The sequence below is a fragment of the Meriones unguiculatus genome, chromosome 14 (assembly GCF_030254825.1).
Source record: "Meriones unguiculatus strain TT.TT164.6M chromosome 14, Bangor_MerUng_6.1, whole genome shotgun sequence".
Lineage (NCBI taxonomy): Eukaryota > Metazoa > Chordata > Mammalia > Rodentia > Muridae > Meriones > Meriones unguiculatus.
The window spans coordinates 5,568,397-5,585,028 of record NC_083361.1 but is presented as its reverse complement, the minus strand read 5'-3'; the positions used below and the strand labels follow the sequence as shown (position 1 = coordinate 5,585,028).

Genomic DNA, 16,632 nt, shown 5'->3' with positions numbered 1-16,632 from the left:
CGCGCGACGTGCCGGGCCGGACTACAGTTCCCATAAGGCCGCGCGCGGGCCACGGCAAACCAGGTGGGCGCCAGGCGCCGGTGCCGGGAGGTCGAGACCCCAGCTCAGAGGAAACGCCGCCTGGCGAGTCCCGCGCTGGCGGCACCCGGTGGCCGGTGTCATGACTCTGTTTCACTTCGGGAACTGCTTCGCCCTCGCCTACTTTCCCTATTTCATCACGTACAAGTGCAGCGGCCTGTGAGTGCAGGGCGGGCGCGGGGCGGAGAGGGCGCGGGGCCCGGGCCGACCCCTCACCGTGGCCTGCTTCTTCAGGTCTGAGTACAACGCCTTCTGGAAATGCGTCCAGGCCGGGGTCACCTACCTCTTTGTGCAGCTCTGCAAGGTGAGGGACTCCTTGACTCCACGTGTCTGGCCTCCCGTCATACCAGTTCTCGGGGCTGCTGTGGCCTTCCGTAGGACCACCCTCGAGACCACGCTTAGGGGCTGTGCCTTAGAAAGGATGGAAGCCTGGGAGAGGCCTGGATGCAACTTTTTCCCAGCACTCGGTAAAACTGAGGAAACCTCTTAGCGTTGTCTAAGCGATATTTCACCCACAGGGTGTCGCATTGTGGTTCCTGTGCTATGCGTGCGTTCGCGGAGGCATTTCTAGACTTCACTTTCCCCTGTGAACTTCTAGACAGGCACTTGCTCTCTATCTCCCCCACTCTCGTGATCTTACCACTTAACACCTAGAATGACCCCCAGAACCCAGCGTCGTGCCCACTCACTTTCCACAATATCCACGTAGGTGTTTTTTTTTTTTTTTTTTTTATCTCCCTCACCTTCCGGTGACCTTTCTACTTTCTATTCTTAGATGCTGTTCTTGGCCACTTTCTTCCCCACCTGGGAAGGTGGCATCTATGACTTCATTGGGGTGAGTTGGACAAGGGGGAGCGGCCGGGAGTGCAGGAGTGGGCTCACCTGGTCCCCGTGTTTACTGGAGCCTCTGCCTGACACAGGAATTCATGAAGGCCAGTGTGGATGTGGCGGACCTGATAGGCCTAAACCTTGTCATGTCGCGGAATGCAGGCAAGGGGGAGTACAAGATCATGGTTGCTGCCCTGGGCTGGGCCACTGCTGAGCTCATTATGTCCCGGTGTGTGGAGCAACCTGGGAAAGGGCTCCTGGGTCCCACAGGGCCGCTGGAGGGTGGGGATCAGAGCCTGGGGGCTTAAGGGGAGTGTGGGTACTGGAGACTGCCTCGCTTTGCCTCCTTCAGCTGCATCCCTCTCTGGGTGGGAGCCCGAGGCATTGAATTTGACTGGAAGTACATCCAGATGAGCATTGATTCCAACATCAGTCTGGTATGCAGTGGTGTTCCCATCCCACCTTCATGCCGTCAGCCATATTTCTCCCCAAAACTTGGTCCCAACTTCCCACTTCTCCCTCCCTCCCTGCAGGTCCACTACATCGTGGCGTCGGCGCAGGTCTGGATGATAACGCGCTATGACCTGTACCACACCTTCCGGCCCGCTGTTCTCCTCCTGATGTTCCTTAGTGTCTACAAGGCCTTTGTCATGGAGTAAGCTGGGTGTGGTTGGAGGCTGGGTTCAGATGGCGGGGGGAGGGGGGCCTTTTTCCTTTCCTCATTGTGATGTTTCCCCACAGGACCTTCGTCCACCTCTGCTCCCTGGGTAGCTGGACGGCGCTGCTGGCCCGGGCAGTAGTAACAGGACTGCTGGCCCTCAGCACCTTGGCCCTGTATGTTGCTGTTGTCAATGTACACGCCTAGCTTAGCGTCCCAGGTGTTGGCCCACCTTTTTGCTGCGGATTTTAGTGAAGTAAACGGTGTTTGGAAAGTTGTGTGTGTGTGTGTCCGTTTCTCTCTCAGAAACCGAATCCTAGGATTATGTCGCTTAGGTCCCACAGGGCCTGTCTGGCTTTGGGACCAGGTAGGCAAGCTGGAATGTTGGCCAGTCCTCCTGGTTTCCCCAAGGGAGCCTGAGGGCTTGATAATCGTTGAACGGGCTGAAGAGTGGGCACAGTAGAAGGTAAGAGGGGGATTTGGGCAGAGGGCATTCTTCCTCCTTACAGCTTGGCCTGAGCTCTCCCGCATGAGGGGCCTTCCCTAGGTGGGCTACCTCTAACCCTCCAGCGCCCTACTCCGCACTCCGGTCCATCTACTGCGTGACAGCCAAGGGCCTTCATTTGGAACCCGTCCAACCAGGTCACCGTCTCCGTGGTGCTTCACTGTGAAGTTGACAGCCGCCTGTGCCCTTACCCTTGAGACATCCAGAGCTGCCCCATGGAATGATTTCCCTAGTCAAATGCCTACCGTCATTCAAGCCACAAGGCCTCTGTGAAGAGGGCCTTGATTCTGAGCTTCTCCATGCTAATTCTGCAGCCTGAAGGTTAAATCCTGCCTAAGTCTCAGTGTGTTCGGGGTAGGAACCCTAGGTCAGCTAGAACCAAATAGCTAGAGTTGAGCCCACCAACTTGGATACTGTCCGCCACTGCGGTCATGCCCTTGCTGTACTGGGCTAGGCTTTTGCCCTATCCACTCTCTTAGAAGGATGTGTCAGAACCAAGGCCTTGACTGTCTGGTTTAAGCTCCACCAACGTGGAAATTGCACTGTCTTAGGAGGGCGCTTCTCAGCCTTAGTCTTCCCGCTGTCATCACACCCCCACCCTACTGGAGTAGGGCAGTTGCCCCATCCCACTTTGAGCTTTTGAGATGTTTAAGGTTAGACATGTTGGTTCTCCTCCTACCTAGGGGTCTGTTTCCTACAGCCCATGAGCGGAGGAGCATGCCTGGAATGGCCCGTGAGCACTGTATAGGGATCACATGCCCCAGAACCACTTCAGGGAGCTAGTTCAACTACTTCTAAAGAACAAAGGTTATATACCCCTTGGGGAGTGGGTAGGGGCCTCCCAGGATAGGTGCACATAATTGGTTGGAAGTCGGCCCTTCAAGGATGCTTGATATGCGTTAAACAGCACACTCCTATCACATGAATGGAAACATAGCACGTAATCATCATAGAGTCACAGGGAGCTGTGTCAGAGATCAAAGACACTCTCCATGAAGTCGGGCAGAGCAAGAGGGCCTGCTGGGAAAGAGGGAGTCCTATCTTTAAGGCAGAGCTCAGAATGGCTGTCCGGACTAAGAGCTACAACCTCAAACAGCAGGGTTCCTACAATGTAGACAACAGCCCCTTCAGGCTCGATAGGACAGTCTGCTTACACACGGCACACTTCCTCTCAGATGGACTACCTTCCCCCACCTTCCTCAGTGCCCCGAGTGTCCCCAGCAGCTCTGTACACGGACAGGAAGTAGAGCTGTGTACTGTGGAGCTGTATGGGAATCATTTTCTCATGTACCTCCATCTCAAGGCCTGCCTGTCCCTTCATGGAGACGACAGAACCAACTAGGGCCCTCACGGGGAAGCCTGGGCTGTGGCTAGAGGTCTGGGTGGAAAACAGGGTTTAGTGGGACAAACAGAAAAAAGTGTCCAGGCAGAGGTAAGGGCCTGGCTTCTGCGAAGCATGAGACCGCCTGATTCCAATTCAGCAGGCCTTGTCCAGCAGCAGCGGCCACAGCTGATGGCCGATATGATGTTGACCAGGGCAGTGGGTTCTACCAGAGTCGGTTCGGGGTTTGGGAAGCTGGCCATGGTGGTGGTATCGAAGGACAGAAACCAGAAGGCCACGGTGAAACACTCCTCAGCGGGGGGGGGGGGGGGGGGGGGGGAGGAGGGGGAGAGTGGCTTGAAGCCAGAAAGTGAGTTGACAGTGAGCTAGTTGTTTTTGTTGGTCGGTAGGAGGCAAAGTGGTGAGGAGACAGGTCTGTAATGGGATAGCACTCATTCAGGGCTTGGCAGCTCCCAGGAGCCTTCCCCCTTCCTAGGGAGATGTACCCTGCCATTGGTGCAGGTCTGAGAGTGATGGAACGGCCAGTGTGGGTCACACCAGTCCAGCGGGAGAGGCTGGACACAGACGTGGGCATAGTGACAGGCGGGACTGAAGTCCTCAGGCCTGGAGGGGATGGGGCAGGCAGGAAGGAGAATGCCAGGTCCAGCCAGAGAAGCTCCTGACACAGAAGCTGGGAGAGGCAAACAGGTTACCAGGAAAGGGAGTGGCCACCGGGATGGGGGCATTCCCAGTAACTGGAGGAGTTGGCTCTTCAGGAGGCAGGAGTTTTTTGGGGTGGGGGAGAACCTCCAAGATTTGGTAAGGACACAAGGGCCCAGGCACCAACATGTGAAATCAGCGAAGACCCTGTGGACTGTGGCCACAGGCTGCTTGCTGTGGACATCTGTGCCAGGAAGCTCTGGAGACACTGCAGCCCTGAACATTACTCCCTACAGGGTAGGCTGTGAGGTGTCAAGGGTACTGGTAAACACTTAAGACTGCGCCTTGATGTGGCATGGTTTATTACTGTCCAGCAGAACAAGAGGGGTTTGTAACAGCCCCAGCAACCTTCTTGGCCCTCTGAAGTCCTTGGGATAGGCACGCCTCCATAGCAACTGCCAGCGGCCTACCCCCCCCCCACACACACACCTCAGAGGAATTGCCTGGGGTGCAGGAACTTTGGGGTGAGAGGAGTAGAGGGTAGAGTCCCTCTGAGGGGCTGTCAGGGGTTGCAGAAGTGGGTACCACCTGGGAACCAGTTGCACTGTTTTGATGGCCACCTGTAAGTCCCATCCCCATGCTGATAGATGGAGGGATGACGGTCCCTCTAATAGTAGAGTTCCTGGTCCCACCAGCCTGGAGGAGAGAGGAGAAACAGTTCAACACTAGGGTGCAGAGGCAAGAACAAGGTCACCAGCAGTCGTGCTCAGAGAGGGTCAAAGGCTTGAAGTTATATGTAAGGGTCAGAGGCCAGGGAGCTGCTCCGTGAACCAGTCCGTCCCCGGTCCCAGGGCCCTAGCCTCCACACTCACTCCCTGGGCAACAGCGAACTCCAAGTTTCCGGATCTCGTCATAGACAAAGATGAGGAGGCCAAAGGGCATGGGCACCAGCCACCACTGGAACCTGAAGAGCGGGTTAGGGATGACGGGATCAAGGCTGTGCCCCCTCCGTGTCCCGCACCCCCCACCCCTGTGGCAACACTCGGCAGCTCCTCACCGGATGGGCATGAAGTTGAAGATATTGGGCATCCCTGGGCAGTAGCACAGGAAGCAGCCAATGCAGACCTGGAACACAATGGCGATCACCAGGATCCTGTTCCTGTAGGGACGGAGACAGAGCGGCCAGCTGAAGCTGGACAGCAGGAGGAACTTAGGGACATCCTGGACCTGTGACTCCGGAATGGCTGCTCTTAGGAGCAGGAGCTAGCCCTGCTGGCCTCAGCCCGGGGTCAGGATGTGGAAGGGCCCTGATGGCTAGCTAAGGCCTTACATCCAGGGTTTGCACCCAGCTCACTGCACGTGGGGCCAGCATCTGCCGTTTGGGAGCTGGCAGGATCTGGAACGGGGGACTGGAGGGTGGGGCAGGGGCCGGCTGGGGACACCTGAAGAAGCCCTGCTGGAAGGCCGAGAGGCGGCGAGTCTTGCGGATGAGGACGTCAGCGATCTGACACATCTCGATGCTGATGAAGAACACAGTGTAACAGGTATACTGCTGGTACAGGCGCTGACCGAATGTCTGCAGGACAGGAGAAGACGGGAGGCAGCCTGAGCCTGGGGGAAGGGCCTCTGCTGCCCACTGGGCACTGGGGTCCTCTCACATCACAGGCTGAGCTGCAGACATCAGCATCCAGAGGGGTCTGGGAAGCTCTGCCTCAACGGACAGATGGATCACAGGGACGGGGTGTCCCAGGAAAGAGATAATTTCCTGAACGCCAAGTTAAGGAGCCTGGGAATGGGAACTGGAGGGTCTTCAGAAGTGACAGGGACCAAAGGAACTGGGCAATAGAGGGTGTATGCTTATTTCTTTAGCACCACTCCGGGTGTGTGTGTGTGTGTGTGTGTGTGTGTCTGTCTGTCTGTCTATCTGTCTGTCTATGTAGCCTTGACTGGTCTAGAACTCAACTATCTATTGACCGGGCCAGCCCGGAGCTCACAGAGATCCCCTACTCATCTTCACAGCTGCCAGTGATGGAGGCGTGATCTGGCCTCCCGGTAGCAGCCTCTCTCACCCAGCGAAACAGCCAAGTGACAGGTGTCAGACTCCTCAGGAGGCCCCACTCCCAGGGTCTCTACAGGCCTGAGGCGGGGCCTGAGAATTTGCATCTCAAATGAGTTTAGATGGTATGAATTCTGCTGGAAGCGGGCTGGGTAGGGAGGTGGGGACACACCACACAGCTTGTAGGAAGGACAAGCTTGTGGTGAATCCTGACTAGCTCCAGGCTCTGAATTCTTAGCTGTGACAGTGGCTAGAGGGGAGTTCCTGCTCTGTGACCCAGGACTCTTCAAGAGAAACTAAACACAGCTGGCCTTACTGTCCTTCAGGCCTTCAGTGACATTGGTGCTTTACACCAGAACTCTGTGTGAATGACATCCCTAGGAAGATGACAGGAGGGGACCCAGCGAGTCTGAGATGAAGTGCTCTGTCAATCCAGCAGGAGGGTCACCTCTATCCTAAAGCTATGGTGGAGACAAGGACAGTGAGGTAAAGTCTCCCTACAACCACTGAGGCAGGGTGGCGGTACCAGACACTCGGGCTGAACTGTCTCAACAACAGTGCGTGTCAGTGGGTAGGAGGACAAGGGAAGGGGGTGGCAGCAGAGCTCACCCATTCCTGGCCGTAGCTGTCTTGAAGATCTTGTAGGTGGTGGTCCTCCCACTGCGGCCGCAGCCCCACACACAACAGAGGGAACCAGCCCTCCTGCGCCATGGCCGTGAAGTAGTCGGCAAAACCCGCAAATGACTGGATGGCACCTGGGGGAGGGAATAGTGTGGCAACAGAGATGGAGACAGACTCACAAAAACCAACACACACACAGAGCAGGAACACGGGACCCAACAAGCCAGAAATAACACAGAGAAACAAAGGGAATGCAGGCGGGGACAGAGAGACCCCAGAAAGACCGAGTCACTGACCCAGAGACAGCAGGCCTAGAGTTATACGCGAGGACAGAGGCCACCATGGACAGGGAGGGAAATGCAGCAACCAAGCCCAGGAGCCCCAGCCAGGAAGCCCACAGCAGGTGGCCAGTGCCTTTGGATCCCAGTTTTGGGCCATGGGCCTTACCAATCTGGAAATAGGAATAAGCAGCCAGGGGTTCGTTGACCAACCGGTCACGCCTGGGGTTCCGTGGACGGAGGTGCATGATGTCACTCTCGGCCTTCTCATATGCCAGGGACACTGATGGAAACTAGCCGGGCACAAGGAGACAGGGCTGAGGCGTAGCCTGGGCCACCAGTTTCTTTCATTCTGAAGTCAACCATCAGACACACAGACACACACACACACACACCTCTAGGTAAAAACAAGGAAGGAAGCCCTGCAGTGGCCACACAGCCACACCTGGCCCAGGTCCGTCTCCATACACGTCTCATGTAGTTTGGACCGGCCCTGAACTGCTCTGCCCACCTTCTGCTCCCAAGTGTCTCAAGAGCTGGGATTACAGGTGTGCATCACCGCACTTGGCAAACGTCTGCTTCAATCCCGCTGGCTTTAGCTCTGTGGCTGGCTCCCTCTCCTCCGCTTCCCTCTTTCTCATCTCTGTGTCCTCTTCTCTTGCTCTGTATTTTTGGACTCTGGCACTTGTGGTATTCCAGCCTGGGCCTCTCTGTTTCCTGTTGTTAGGCCTTTCTTTCCCCTTCCCTCTCCCTTGCCCCTCACCCACCTTTCTCTCAAAGGGCTTCCTGTGTAGCTCAGGCTGACTTCGAATTCGCTGTGTAGCCAGGGAGATTGACAAACTCCATGGTCCTCCTCCCTCTGCTTCCCAAGCGCTAGGATCTCAGGCATGTGCCTTAACAGCAAGCCTTATTCTATTTCCTTGATCCTGTCTCTTGATTCAGATTCTCTCTCTCACACACCCGCACACACACCTGTGTATGTGTGTATGTGTGTTTGTGTGCTCTGTCCCCTCCCCACTCCTGTCTGTGATGTGTGAAGGGACAGTCGCTGCTGGGTTGGCCCCAGAGTAGACTGATCAGGTGCACCAGCCCCAAGGAACATGGCTGCCGAGCTCAGACCCCGGCTGGGGTCACTAATTAGCTGAGGGACCTGGGGCAAGCCACTCAGCTTGTCTGAGCCTGTCGGATGACCAGCAAGGTGGGGAGAATCACAAGAAAGCCTTTCCCGGGAGGACAGTAAGTAATTTAGCTAAACCAGCCCGGGCCTAGCCGAATCATCCCTGTGTGAGGCGCCGGGCACACCGGTGAAAAGGCTCCCCTATTTGCTGCCGTCAGGGCTGCATCTCCAGGGGGTCTGCTGTCTGTGTCTGCTGCGGGATGTCTGTCACCGCTCGTGGCTGGATCCCCATGTCTGCAGGTATCTCTACTCTTGGGCTTCAGGGCTTTTTTGGTTTTTTGTTTTGAGCAGGGACTCACTAGCCCAGGCTGGCCTCAAACTTGATATCCACCTCTGTGCTAGGACTACAGGAATGTCCCAGCCAACATCTGTCTGTCTGAGTGTCTGTGAGTCTTCTGCGTCCTTGGCTCTCTCCCTGTCTGCCCGACTGTGTCTATTTCTGACGTCTGTGGATCTGAAACTAATTATAGTGATCTTGGTCCACTGTGTCCGTCCACGAGTGTGTGCCCGGGGGCACGATGGGGCGGGGGAACCAGACACAGGCCTGAGGAGACTCACGATATCTGTGCAGAGTTCTATGAAGAGAATGGTGATACACCCTAGGGGCAGGGGCACACTGACAGTGATGTAGATGAGGTAGGGTGTCAGCTCTGGAATGTTCTTGGTCAGTGTATAGGCGATGGATTTCTTCAGGTTGTCGAAGATCAGTCGGCCTGTGGGGGCAGAGCGGGTACCTCAACCCCCTCCAAAACCGGCTTCCTCCTGAGCCCTCAGGGCCTGCCCCCTCCCGAGCGGGGCACAGACCCTGCTCCACGCCCGTCACAATGGAAGCAAAGTTGTCATCCAGCAGGATCATGTCAGCAGCATTTTTGGCCGCATCCGAGCCAGCAATGCCCATGGCTACACCGATGTCTGCTTTCTTCAGGGCCGGGGAGTCGTTCACACCATCCCCTGTCACGGCCACAATGGCACCCTGAGGGCAGTGGGTCAGGTGAGTGGGCGATCAGAAGGACAGCAGTGGCCTGGTCCGTCCGCCACCCTCCTCGGCAGGGCCTCACCAGCCGCTGACAGCTCTCCACAATCACCAGCTTCTGCTGCGGGCTAGTCCGAGCAAACACCATCTCGGGGTGGGTGCGCAGCGCCTCCACGAGCTCAGATGGGTCCATGTCCTTCAGCTGCATGCCGTTGATGACGCAGGCCCGGGCGTCCCTGAAGGAGGGGGAGGGTCTCACCGGGCCCTCGGTCGGTGTGGGGGGCAGGGGGAGCCACAGGGAGGGCTGTGGGTCCTTACTTCCGGTTCACCTGGTCTACGGGCACGCGGAGGCGGGCAGCAATGTCTTCCACCGTCTCGCTGCCTTCGGAGATGATGCCCACACTGGCTGCGATGGCTTTGGCTGTGATGGGATGGTCACCGGTCACCATGATCACCTGTGGGAAGGCCAGCACACCCTTCACCCCCTCAGATCTCCGCAGCGATCCCCATTCTCCCAGGTGGGCATCTGCTGATAAGCACGACCGCCTGCTGTGCTCAGGACAAAAGAGGCCACCTTCCCTGTCCTTCTTCAGGAAGATAAATGCAGACAAGACAAGCAAGTGAGCTGCGCAGCCCATCAAGAGGGGGAAACAGGCCCAGTGAGGGACTGTGCAGGAGAACGCCTCTCTGAGGAGGTGACTTGTGAGCAGAGACTTAAATATGGAGTTGGCCATGTAGAGATTTGTAGGAAGATCTCTGGGAGAAGGGACAGCCAGCGCGAAGGTCCTGAGGCAAGAAGATGCCTGAAGCGAGCCCAGATGTGGCCAATCAAGGTATTGTAACCTCTAGCCACCAACGCTGGTTTGGGGGTGAACATGTGACCCCACTGAGCAGGGTGGCGGGAGCTGTAAACTAAAGCTGCTGGGGACGAAGGCAGGTGGTCACTTTTGCACACTCATGTTGGAGCCCTGCTGGAGACTAAAGCCAGAAGAGACGTGAAGGGAACTAAGACACAAAAAGGGCAGCTTTGTGACGACACTGAGGTCCTGGATACAGCTAACACAGGCAGCTAACACACGTTCCCTAGAATGTCTGTATTGTGTGGTTTAACTGGTGACCTCGACAGGTGGGTTTCTGTCGTCCTCTGTCCCCATCCCCAGGTGCCATACCCGGATGCCTGCCGTGCGGCACTTGAGCACAGCATCAGGAACGGTGGCCCGAGGAGGGTCAATCATTGAGACAAGTCCCGCAAAGCAGAGGCCGCTACTTGGGAAGTTCATGGCCTCCACATCGAAGGTATAGCCCGGTGGGTACTCCTTCTCATTCAGGTAGAGCTGGCAGAAACCTAACCAGAAAAAAAAACAAAAAACAAAAACAAAAACAGGGAAATGAGAGGCATGTGTGCTAATGGGGCCAGCGGAGTCTGGAGGCTTGTGACGTAACCAGAGCCCTTGTACCATCTGTGGGGGCCAGATCCTGAATCCTTCCCACCCCACTCAGCAGATGACTTCAAGCCACACATGGCCTGTAATCCCAGCACTTGGGAGGTGGAGGTGGGGTGGATGGTTGGGGAGGGAGAAGGAAGGAAGGAAGAAGGGAGGGAGGAAGGGAGGGAGGGAGGGAGGAAAGGAGAGCAGGAGGGGAGGGAAAAAGGAGAAGGGAAGGAGGGAAGGAGGAAAGGAGGGAAGGAAGGAAGGAAGGGAGGAAGCAAGGAAGGAAGGAAGGAAGGAAGGAAGGAAGGAAGGAAGGAAGGAAGGAAACCTTTCTTTCAAAGCTAAGAGAAAAGCAGAATTGGACCATGGGCCTGATCTGTGCCTTCCAGGGTTTCCAGAGGTTAAGAGTTTAAGCAGTGAAGACAAAAGTTGGGGAGGGTCAAAAGTACGGATAAAGAAGGGACATGGCAGCCCACTCCTTTATCCCTGCACTGAGGAGGCAGAAGCAGGCCGATCTCTGAGATGAAAGCCCGCCTGGTCTACAGAGTGAGTTGTGGACAGCCAGGACTACACAGTAAGACTGGTTCAAAGTATCAGGGTAAGGGGGTCAGGACTGACACCGCGAAGGGAAATCAAGGGTGAGGGCTGGGGCAGACCGTGCCCCGGGCGCCATCCACAGTACCACACAAAAAAAACGACAACAAAAACAAACTGGTCATCAAGGGCCAGGAAGTTTGGAAGCGTCTGTGCCCACCGCTCTTCACACACTGCTCCGCCCACGGCGGCTCTCACCAAGAACGCGTTCACCCAGGCCTCCCAGGCTGAGGTAGGCGGTCTGGAAGGCCTCACGCCATTGCTCGTCCAGGGGCAGCTCCTGGCCCTTGATGAGGATGGAGCTGCAGCGCTCCAGCACGCGCTCGGGGGCGCCCTTCATCACCAGCAAGTGCCGGGTGTCGCGCGGATCCTCCAACGTGTGGATGGACAGCTGGGGGCGGAGGGAGAAGCAGAGTGCGCGAGCTGCGCCGTGATTGGCGGGCCGATGGGCGTGGCCGCGCGTGGAGGGCGTGGTCGCACGAGGAGGTGGGGCCTTGAGGAGGCGGGGTCCTGTCTACAGCAGTCCTCGGCCTGGGGGCTGTGGGTGGGGCTTGATGGGGCGGGAACTTCTCGTGGGCGTGGCCTGGCCACATGTGGGCGGGGCTGTGAGCTGGATGGACAGGGAACCGAGGCTCCTCCCGCTGTGGGCGTGGCCCAGTTTGCAGCGTACCTGGAACTTGTTGGTGGAGTTGAAGGGGATCTCGCAGACTTTGGGGAAGCGGTCCCGGTAACCCATGGCGTTGCCCAGCGTCAGCTCCGAGAACTTGAGCAGCGCAGTCTCGGACGCGTCTCCGATCACGATGCGCTGGGGACAGAGTCCGGTGAGGGCCGAGGCCCGGGTCACCAGGCCCCTGATTCCTCTGGAATCCCACGGCCTCTCACCTTGGGCACCGGCACGGCGTCCTGGCCAGACTTGAAGGCGGCGCGGTTGCACAGGGTGAGCACGCGGCACAGCGCCCGCCAGGTCTCCGAGGACTGGTCGAACGTCTGCCCTGGAGGCCGGACACCCGGGCGGGGATGGAATGGATCTCCCAAGCCTCTTTCGTAGCCCAAGCCCGCTTTCTCCAAACACCACATAGGGAGCTTCCTCAAGGCCGGATTCCGTTCACCCACCGCCGCCCCCTCTCGCTAATGCCTTCTGCGCTTGCGCCTTCCCCTCCCTGCCCCACACCTGACTGGTCTTCCGTGGTGTCTGCGGTGTGGATATGGTTGTCAAACCACAGATGCGACACCGTCATGCGGTTCTGAGTGAGCGTCCCGGTCTTGTCAGAGCAGATGACTGACGTGGAGCCCAGCGTCTCCACTGCTTCTAGGTTCTTGACCACGCAGTTTTTACTGGCCAGCCTCTTGGCCGTCAGTGACAAGCAGACCTGGGGGAGCATGGAGGGCACAGGCGTGGCCGGGCCCTGACGGCCGCCCCGCCTCTCCTTCCTCCACTACAGCCACCGTGCTTGGCAAAAAATAAAGCGGGCTGGTTCTCCCCTCCAAGCGGTCTGTAGCCGCGCCTTCCCGGTATCCCCAGATACTGCCCGCTTATGTGGGTCTTGAGTTTGGGCTCACTTCCCACAGGAACCCCATCTTCCTCGGCCCAGGACCCTGCTTAGTCATCTCTAAGCCCTGGCGTGTGACATGGGGCCAGGCCAGAGCAGCCTGGTAAATGTTTACTAACTGGATGGACGGTTGGGTGGGGGAGCGAATGGATGGATAAGCAGGCGGAAGGGTGGTGGGTGGGAGTCTGGCGGGATGGCCGAGCCAGCCGCCATCTGCTCCCCGCACCTCCTTCCCTCTCCCCTACTCACGGTGACAGTAGCCAGCAGCCCCTCGGGCACATAGGCCACCACAATGGCCATAAAGAAGACCATGGCCCGGAGGAAGGTGTAGCCAATACACATGGCCACCACGAAGAAGGTGGCACCGAAGAGGATGGCCAGGCCCGCGATGATGTCCACGAAGTGCTCGATCTCGATGGCGATGGGCGTCTTCTCGTTCTCCACGCCCGAGGCCAGCGAGGCGATGCGCCCAATGATGGTGCGGTCCCCCGTGCTCACCACCAGGCCCTGCGCCGTGCCTGCGGTTACAGCCACGGGAGAGCTCAGGGCAGCGTGGGCAGCCCCAGAGGGTGCCCTGTGCGGCGGGGGAGGCGTGGGGCACGTGGAAACCAGAAGGGGGGGCTGTTGTGGGAAGGGGGGGCTGGGAGGCCTCGGGGCAGGCCGGCGGCGCGGCACGGACCCTCCAGGCACATGGTGGAGAAGAAGGCGATGTTGCGGGTCTCCAGGGGGCTCTCGTGAGTACACTCGGGCGAGCGGGTCTGCGGTTCGGACTCTCCGGTGAGCGAGGAGTTGTCCACCTTGCAGCCCTGCGCCGACAGAATGCGGATGTCCGCCGGCACGCGGTCCCCGCCCTTCATCTCCACCAGGTCGCCCACCACGAGCTGGTCTGCGTTGATCTGGAACTTGTCCCCGTCTCGGATCACGGTGGCTTGCTGTGGGGCGGGCAGGGGTGGGGGCGGCGGTAGAAGTCGGTTACCGTGTGGAGACGCGCGGAGGGGCGGGGGAGGAAGCTGACAGGGTGGGCCCCCTGGAGCTAGCCGGAGGAGACGGGGTGGCAGGCGGGAGGACCCACCTGCGGCACGAGATTCTTGAAGCTGGCGATGATATTCGTGCTCTTGAACTCCTGGTAGTAGCCAAAACAGCCAGTGACCACGACCACAGCAATGAGCGCCAGGGCCAGATACAGCTGCAGAGCGAGACGACACGGGTTTTACTCTGGGGCGTTAGGAGCCCCCTCCCGAGGCCACCGTTCTGCTTCGGAGCCCCCTGGTGTTCCCGAGGTCACCCTCAGAGCTTCCTCCCTCTACCAAGAAGACTCGTGTGCTATTCCTGCCGTCCAAGCCCTTGTCCCCGTGTCCTGCAAACAGCACATCCACTGGCCTTGGCTCCTCCGCGTCTCCTTTCATGTCTGTAATCCCATAGTCTCTGGCTCCTGATCTCCCGGGTCCCCGTGCGGTTTTGGTCCATGTTTCTTGATTCCTCCCGACACCCCTAAGCTGTACCTCTGCCACGTGGCCTCCTGTTTCCACGCCCCACGTTTTGCACTTTTTCTAATCCGTGAGCCACCTGTGCCCTTGTGCCCACTAGTCCCTGTGTCATCTTGTCTCCATTCCTGTGTCTGTACTGCAGACCTTACATGCCGTGATGGGCATCGCCATGTCGAATGCCAAGTCTGTGTGCTTCGGAGGACCAGTGCCATGCCAGTTGACCTGTGGCCTTTCAGGCTCTTTTCCAGGGTCACACATGTCACTGCACGGAACCTCTGTCTGGCCGACACAAAGCCAACTCCTCTCTACATCTCCATCATCTACATCCCCTGTCTCCTGTCTGTGTCTCTGTGGGCTGTGTCTGGTGGTTAATGTTCCTTAATGTCTCAGTCCGAGTCCCTGTGTCCTGCCTCATGTCCTTGATTTGTCCTTATATCCTCATTTCCTCTTCTTGGATCTACATCTTATTTGTTTTTACTTTATGTACATTATGTGTGTGCGGGTGTCAGATGTTGGAGTTACAGACACTTGGGAGCCACCATGTGGGTGCTGGGAATTGAACCCGGGTCCTTTAGAAGAGCAGCCAGTGCTCTTGACCACTGCGCCATCCCTCCAGCCCCTTGGATCTATAGCTGACATTTGGCAGTTGTTTCCTACCCATCCGAGAGTCATCACCAGGGTTGCTGGCGACCTGTGTCCTCAGGTCTGCCCCACAGCCCAGTGTCCTCCGTCTCCCGGGATCCGTGTCTCAGAAGCACATCCTAATGTCTCTGTGCCCTCACTCGAGGCCCCGTTTGTCCTAGTCCCGCAGGTCTCCCCGTGTCCCACGCCCGCCCCGCAGACCCTCCACTCACGTTATCATCGGTGGTCAGGTCCCCCTCGCTGGCCTGGATGGCGAAGGCAATGAGGCAGATGGCAGCGGCCACCCACATGAGGCACTGCAGACCCCCTGCCAGTTGCCGGGCAAACTTCACGTACTCAGGTGTGCCTCGAGGCGGCCGGAGCGCGTTGGGCCCATCCCTCAGCAGCAGCTCAGCTGCCAGGCTGGCAGTCAGGCCCTGGGCGCAGGCAGGTGTGGTCATGGTGGGGGTACAGGTCTTGCCCTCACCCCTCTGTTTGGGTCTCCCTCTCCCTTTCTCTTCTCTCCCCTCTCCTTCCGTCTCATCCCCTCCTCCTCTCTTCTTCCTTCTCCTTTCCCCTTTCCTCTCCCTCCATCTTTCTCATCTCTCCCCTCTTCACTTCCCCTTTCTTTAGAGCTCTTTCTCTCTCCCTTTCTCTGTCTCTCTCTCCTATGTCTAACTCCTCTCTTCCTCTCCATCTCTCCCTTCCTCTCCCCATTCCTCTGTTTCTCTGTATACATCTCTCTTCTCCTCCATGTCTCTCTTCCTCCATCTCCTCTCTGTCTCGCCCTCTCTCTCTCTCTCTCTCCTGTCCGCCTTTCCCCTCGCTCTGCCCACTCACTCCTAGCCTCACCTTGGTGGCACTGGTCCGGTACTTCTGCTCCAGCTCAGACACGGACAGCTGGTGGTCGTTCTGGGGGATGAAGCAGGACACTCACTGTCTGCTTCTCACAGCCCGGCCCTGCCCACAGCCTCGCTTCTGGTCCCCACCTCATCCTGCCCAGACTCCAGCCCCCGTGCTCACAATCTCCATCTCCTTCTTCATGTTCTCCAGCTTCTCCTTCTTCTTGCCTCCCCCACCGCCTGCCTTCTTCTTGCTCATCTTGGCAGCCATGTCCCCACCGGGGCCAGACCCCAGTTCCACTGAGTACAATTCGTAGTTCTCCTGGGGAGGGGAGGGGGCAAAGTTGATGTCAGATGCCATCGGGACTTCCACCTCCCCACCTCCGCCAAGCCTCAAAATCCCCCGAGGGTCACTCACTGCCTTCCCCATGGTGCCTGGTCTCTGTGCCCTCACTCGAGGCACAGTCACTCGTCTGCCCTCTCTGGTCCACAGAGCCAGCTAGGGTCTGGACCAAGCTTGATATACCCAGGGTGGGTGGGGGTGGGGCAGAACCAGCTGATTACGGCTGATTATGAGGCTCCTTGAGGCAACCTTCAGGCTCGGAAAGCCCAGACATTTTCTACTGGGCTGTTCCGGCCTGTCCAAACCTCATCGCCACCTGCCACTCGGGTCAGGAACCCCTGGGCTAGAAAGCCAGCTATCAACAGGAAGAGCAAACGCGGAGCACTCTCTTCGAGGCAGCGATGTGTTGAAAGCTTTCTGCTGTTCATTCATTCAGCCTTCCAGAAGCCCTCTGAGGGGGGGGAATGACCGAGGTGGGGAAACTGAGGCATGGAGAGGTAGAGCCACTTGTTCCACCCTAGTCTAGGACACGGGAGAGTCGGGACCAGGCAGATAACAGGCACAGTGTCCTCTTGTGAGCCCCAAAACCTGTGCAGTCACCCGTGAA

The 16,632-nt window shown here is 57.9% G+C and overlaps 2 protein-coding genes across 4 annotated transcripts; one reads left to right on the top strand and one right to left on the bottom strand.

Annotated features, from left to right (window-relative positions):
* The first annotated feature begins 22 nt into the window (after window positions 1–22).
* On the top strand, window positions 23–1,838 carry Tmem147 (transmembrane protein 147). 2 transcript variants are annotated; one of them, XM_021642365.2, is made up of 7 exons: window positions 23–237; window positions 313–382; window positions 854–913; window positions 999–1,135; window positions 1,259–1,343; window positions 1,440–1,561; window positions 1,648–1,838. In XM_021642365.2, exons 1-7 carry the CDS (start codon window positions 161–163, stop codon window positions 1,769–1,771), a joined length of 675 nt encoding a protein of 224 aa, XP_021498040.1. In that variant the 5' UTR covers window positions 23–160; the 3' UTR covers window positions 1,772–1,838. The 2 variants fall into 2 exon arrangements, with proteins under 2 accessions (XP_021498040.1, XP_021498047.1); XM_021642372.2 differs by lacking the exons at window positions 23–237; window positions 313–382 and adding an exon at window positions 410–545.
* A 2,573-nt stretch (window positions 1,839–4,411) lies between these two features.
* Atp4a (ATPase H+/K+ transporting subunit alpha) lies at window positions 4,412–16,112 on the bottom strand. Of its 2 annotated transcripts, none has more exons than XM_021642345.2 (22): window positions 16,101–16,112; window positions 15,864–16,004; window positions 15,693–15,752; window positions 15,074–15,277; window positions 13,805–13,918; window positions 13,412–13,664; window positions 12,982–13,250; window positions 12,354–12,552; window positions 12,065–12,174; window positions 11,853–11,987; window positions 11,381–11,573; window positions 10,325–10,500; window positions 9,474–9,610; window positions 9,241–9,391; window positions 8,987–9,155; window positions 8,741–8,895; window positions 7,175–7,298; window positions 6,716–6,861; window positions 5,493–5,626; window positions 5,108–5,209; window positions 4,923–5,014; window positions 4,412–4,746 (listed from the first exon to the last, which is right to left on the bottom strand). In XM_021642345.2, exons 1-22 carry the CDS (start codon window positions 16,110–16,112, stop codon window positions 4,718–4,720), a joined length of 3,105 nt encoding a protein of 1,034 aa, XP_021498020.1. In that variant the 3' UTR covers window positions 4,412–4,717. The 2 variants fall into 2 exon arrangements, with proteins under 2 accessions (XP_021498020.1, XP_021498028.1); XM_021642353.2 differs by having other exon boundaries at window positions 9,268–9,391.
* Window positions 16,113–16,632: the final 520 nt, after the last annotated feature.

Excerpts from the sequence above, each read along its gene's own strand:
- Tmem147 (XM_021642365.2), top strand. The coding sequence starts at position 161 with ATGACTCTGTTTCACTTCGGGAACTGCTTCGCCCTCGCCTACTTTCCC. Across the intron at positions 383-853 it reads TCTTTGTGCAGCTCTGCAAG|ATGCTGTTCTTGGCCACTTT; the intron begins GTGAGGGACTCC and ends TTCTATTCTTAG. Across the intron at positions 1,344-1,439 it reads TTGATTCCAACATCAGTCTG|GTCCACTACATCGTGGCGTC; the intron begins GTATGCAGTGGT and ends CCCTCCCTGCAG.
- Atp4a (XM_021642345.2), bottom strand. Across the intron at positions 15,753-15,863 it reads TGAAGAAGGAGATGGAGATT|AACGACCACCAGCTGTCCGT; the intron begins GTGAGCACGGGG and ends TTCATCCCCCAG. Across the intron at positions 7,299-8,740 it reads TAGAACTCTGCACAGATATC|TTTCCATCAGTGTCCCTGGC; the intron begins GTGAGTCTCCTC and ends GTGCCCGGCTAG.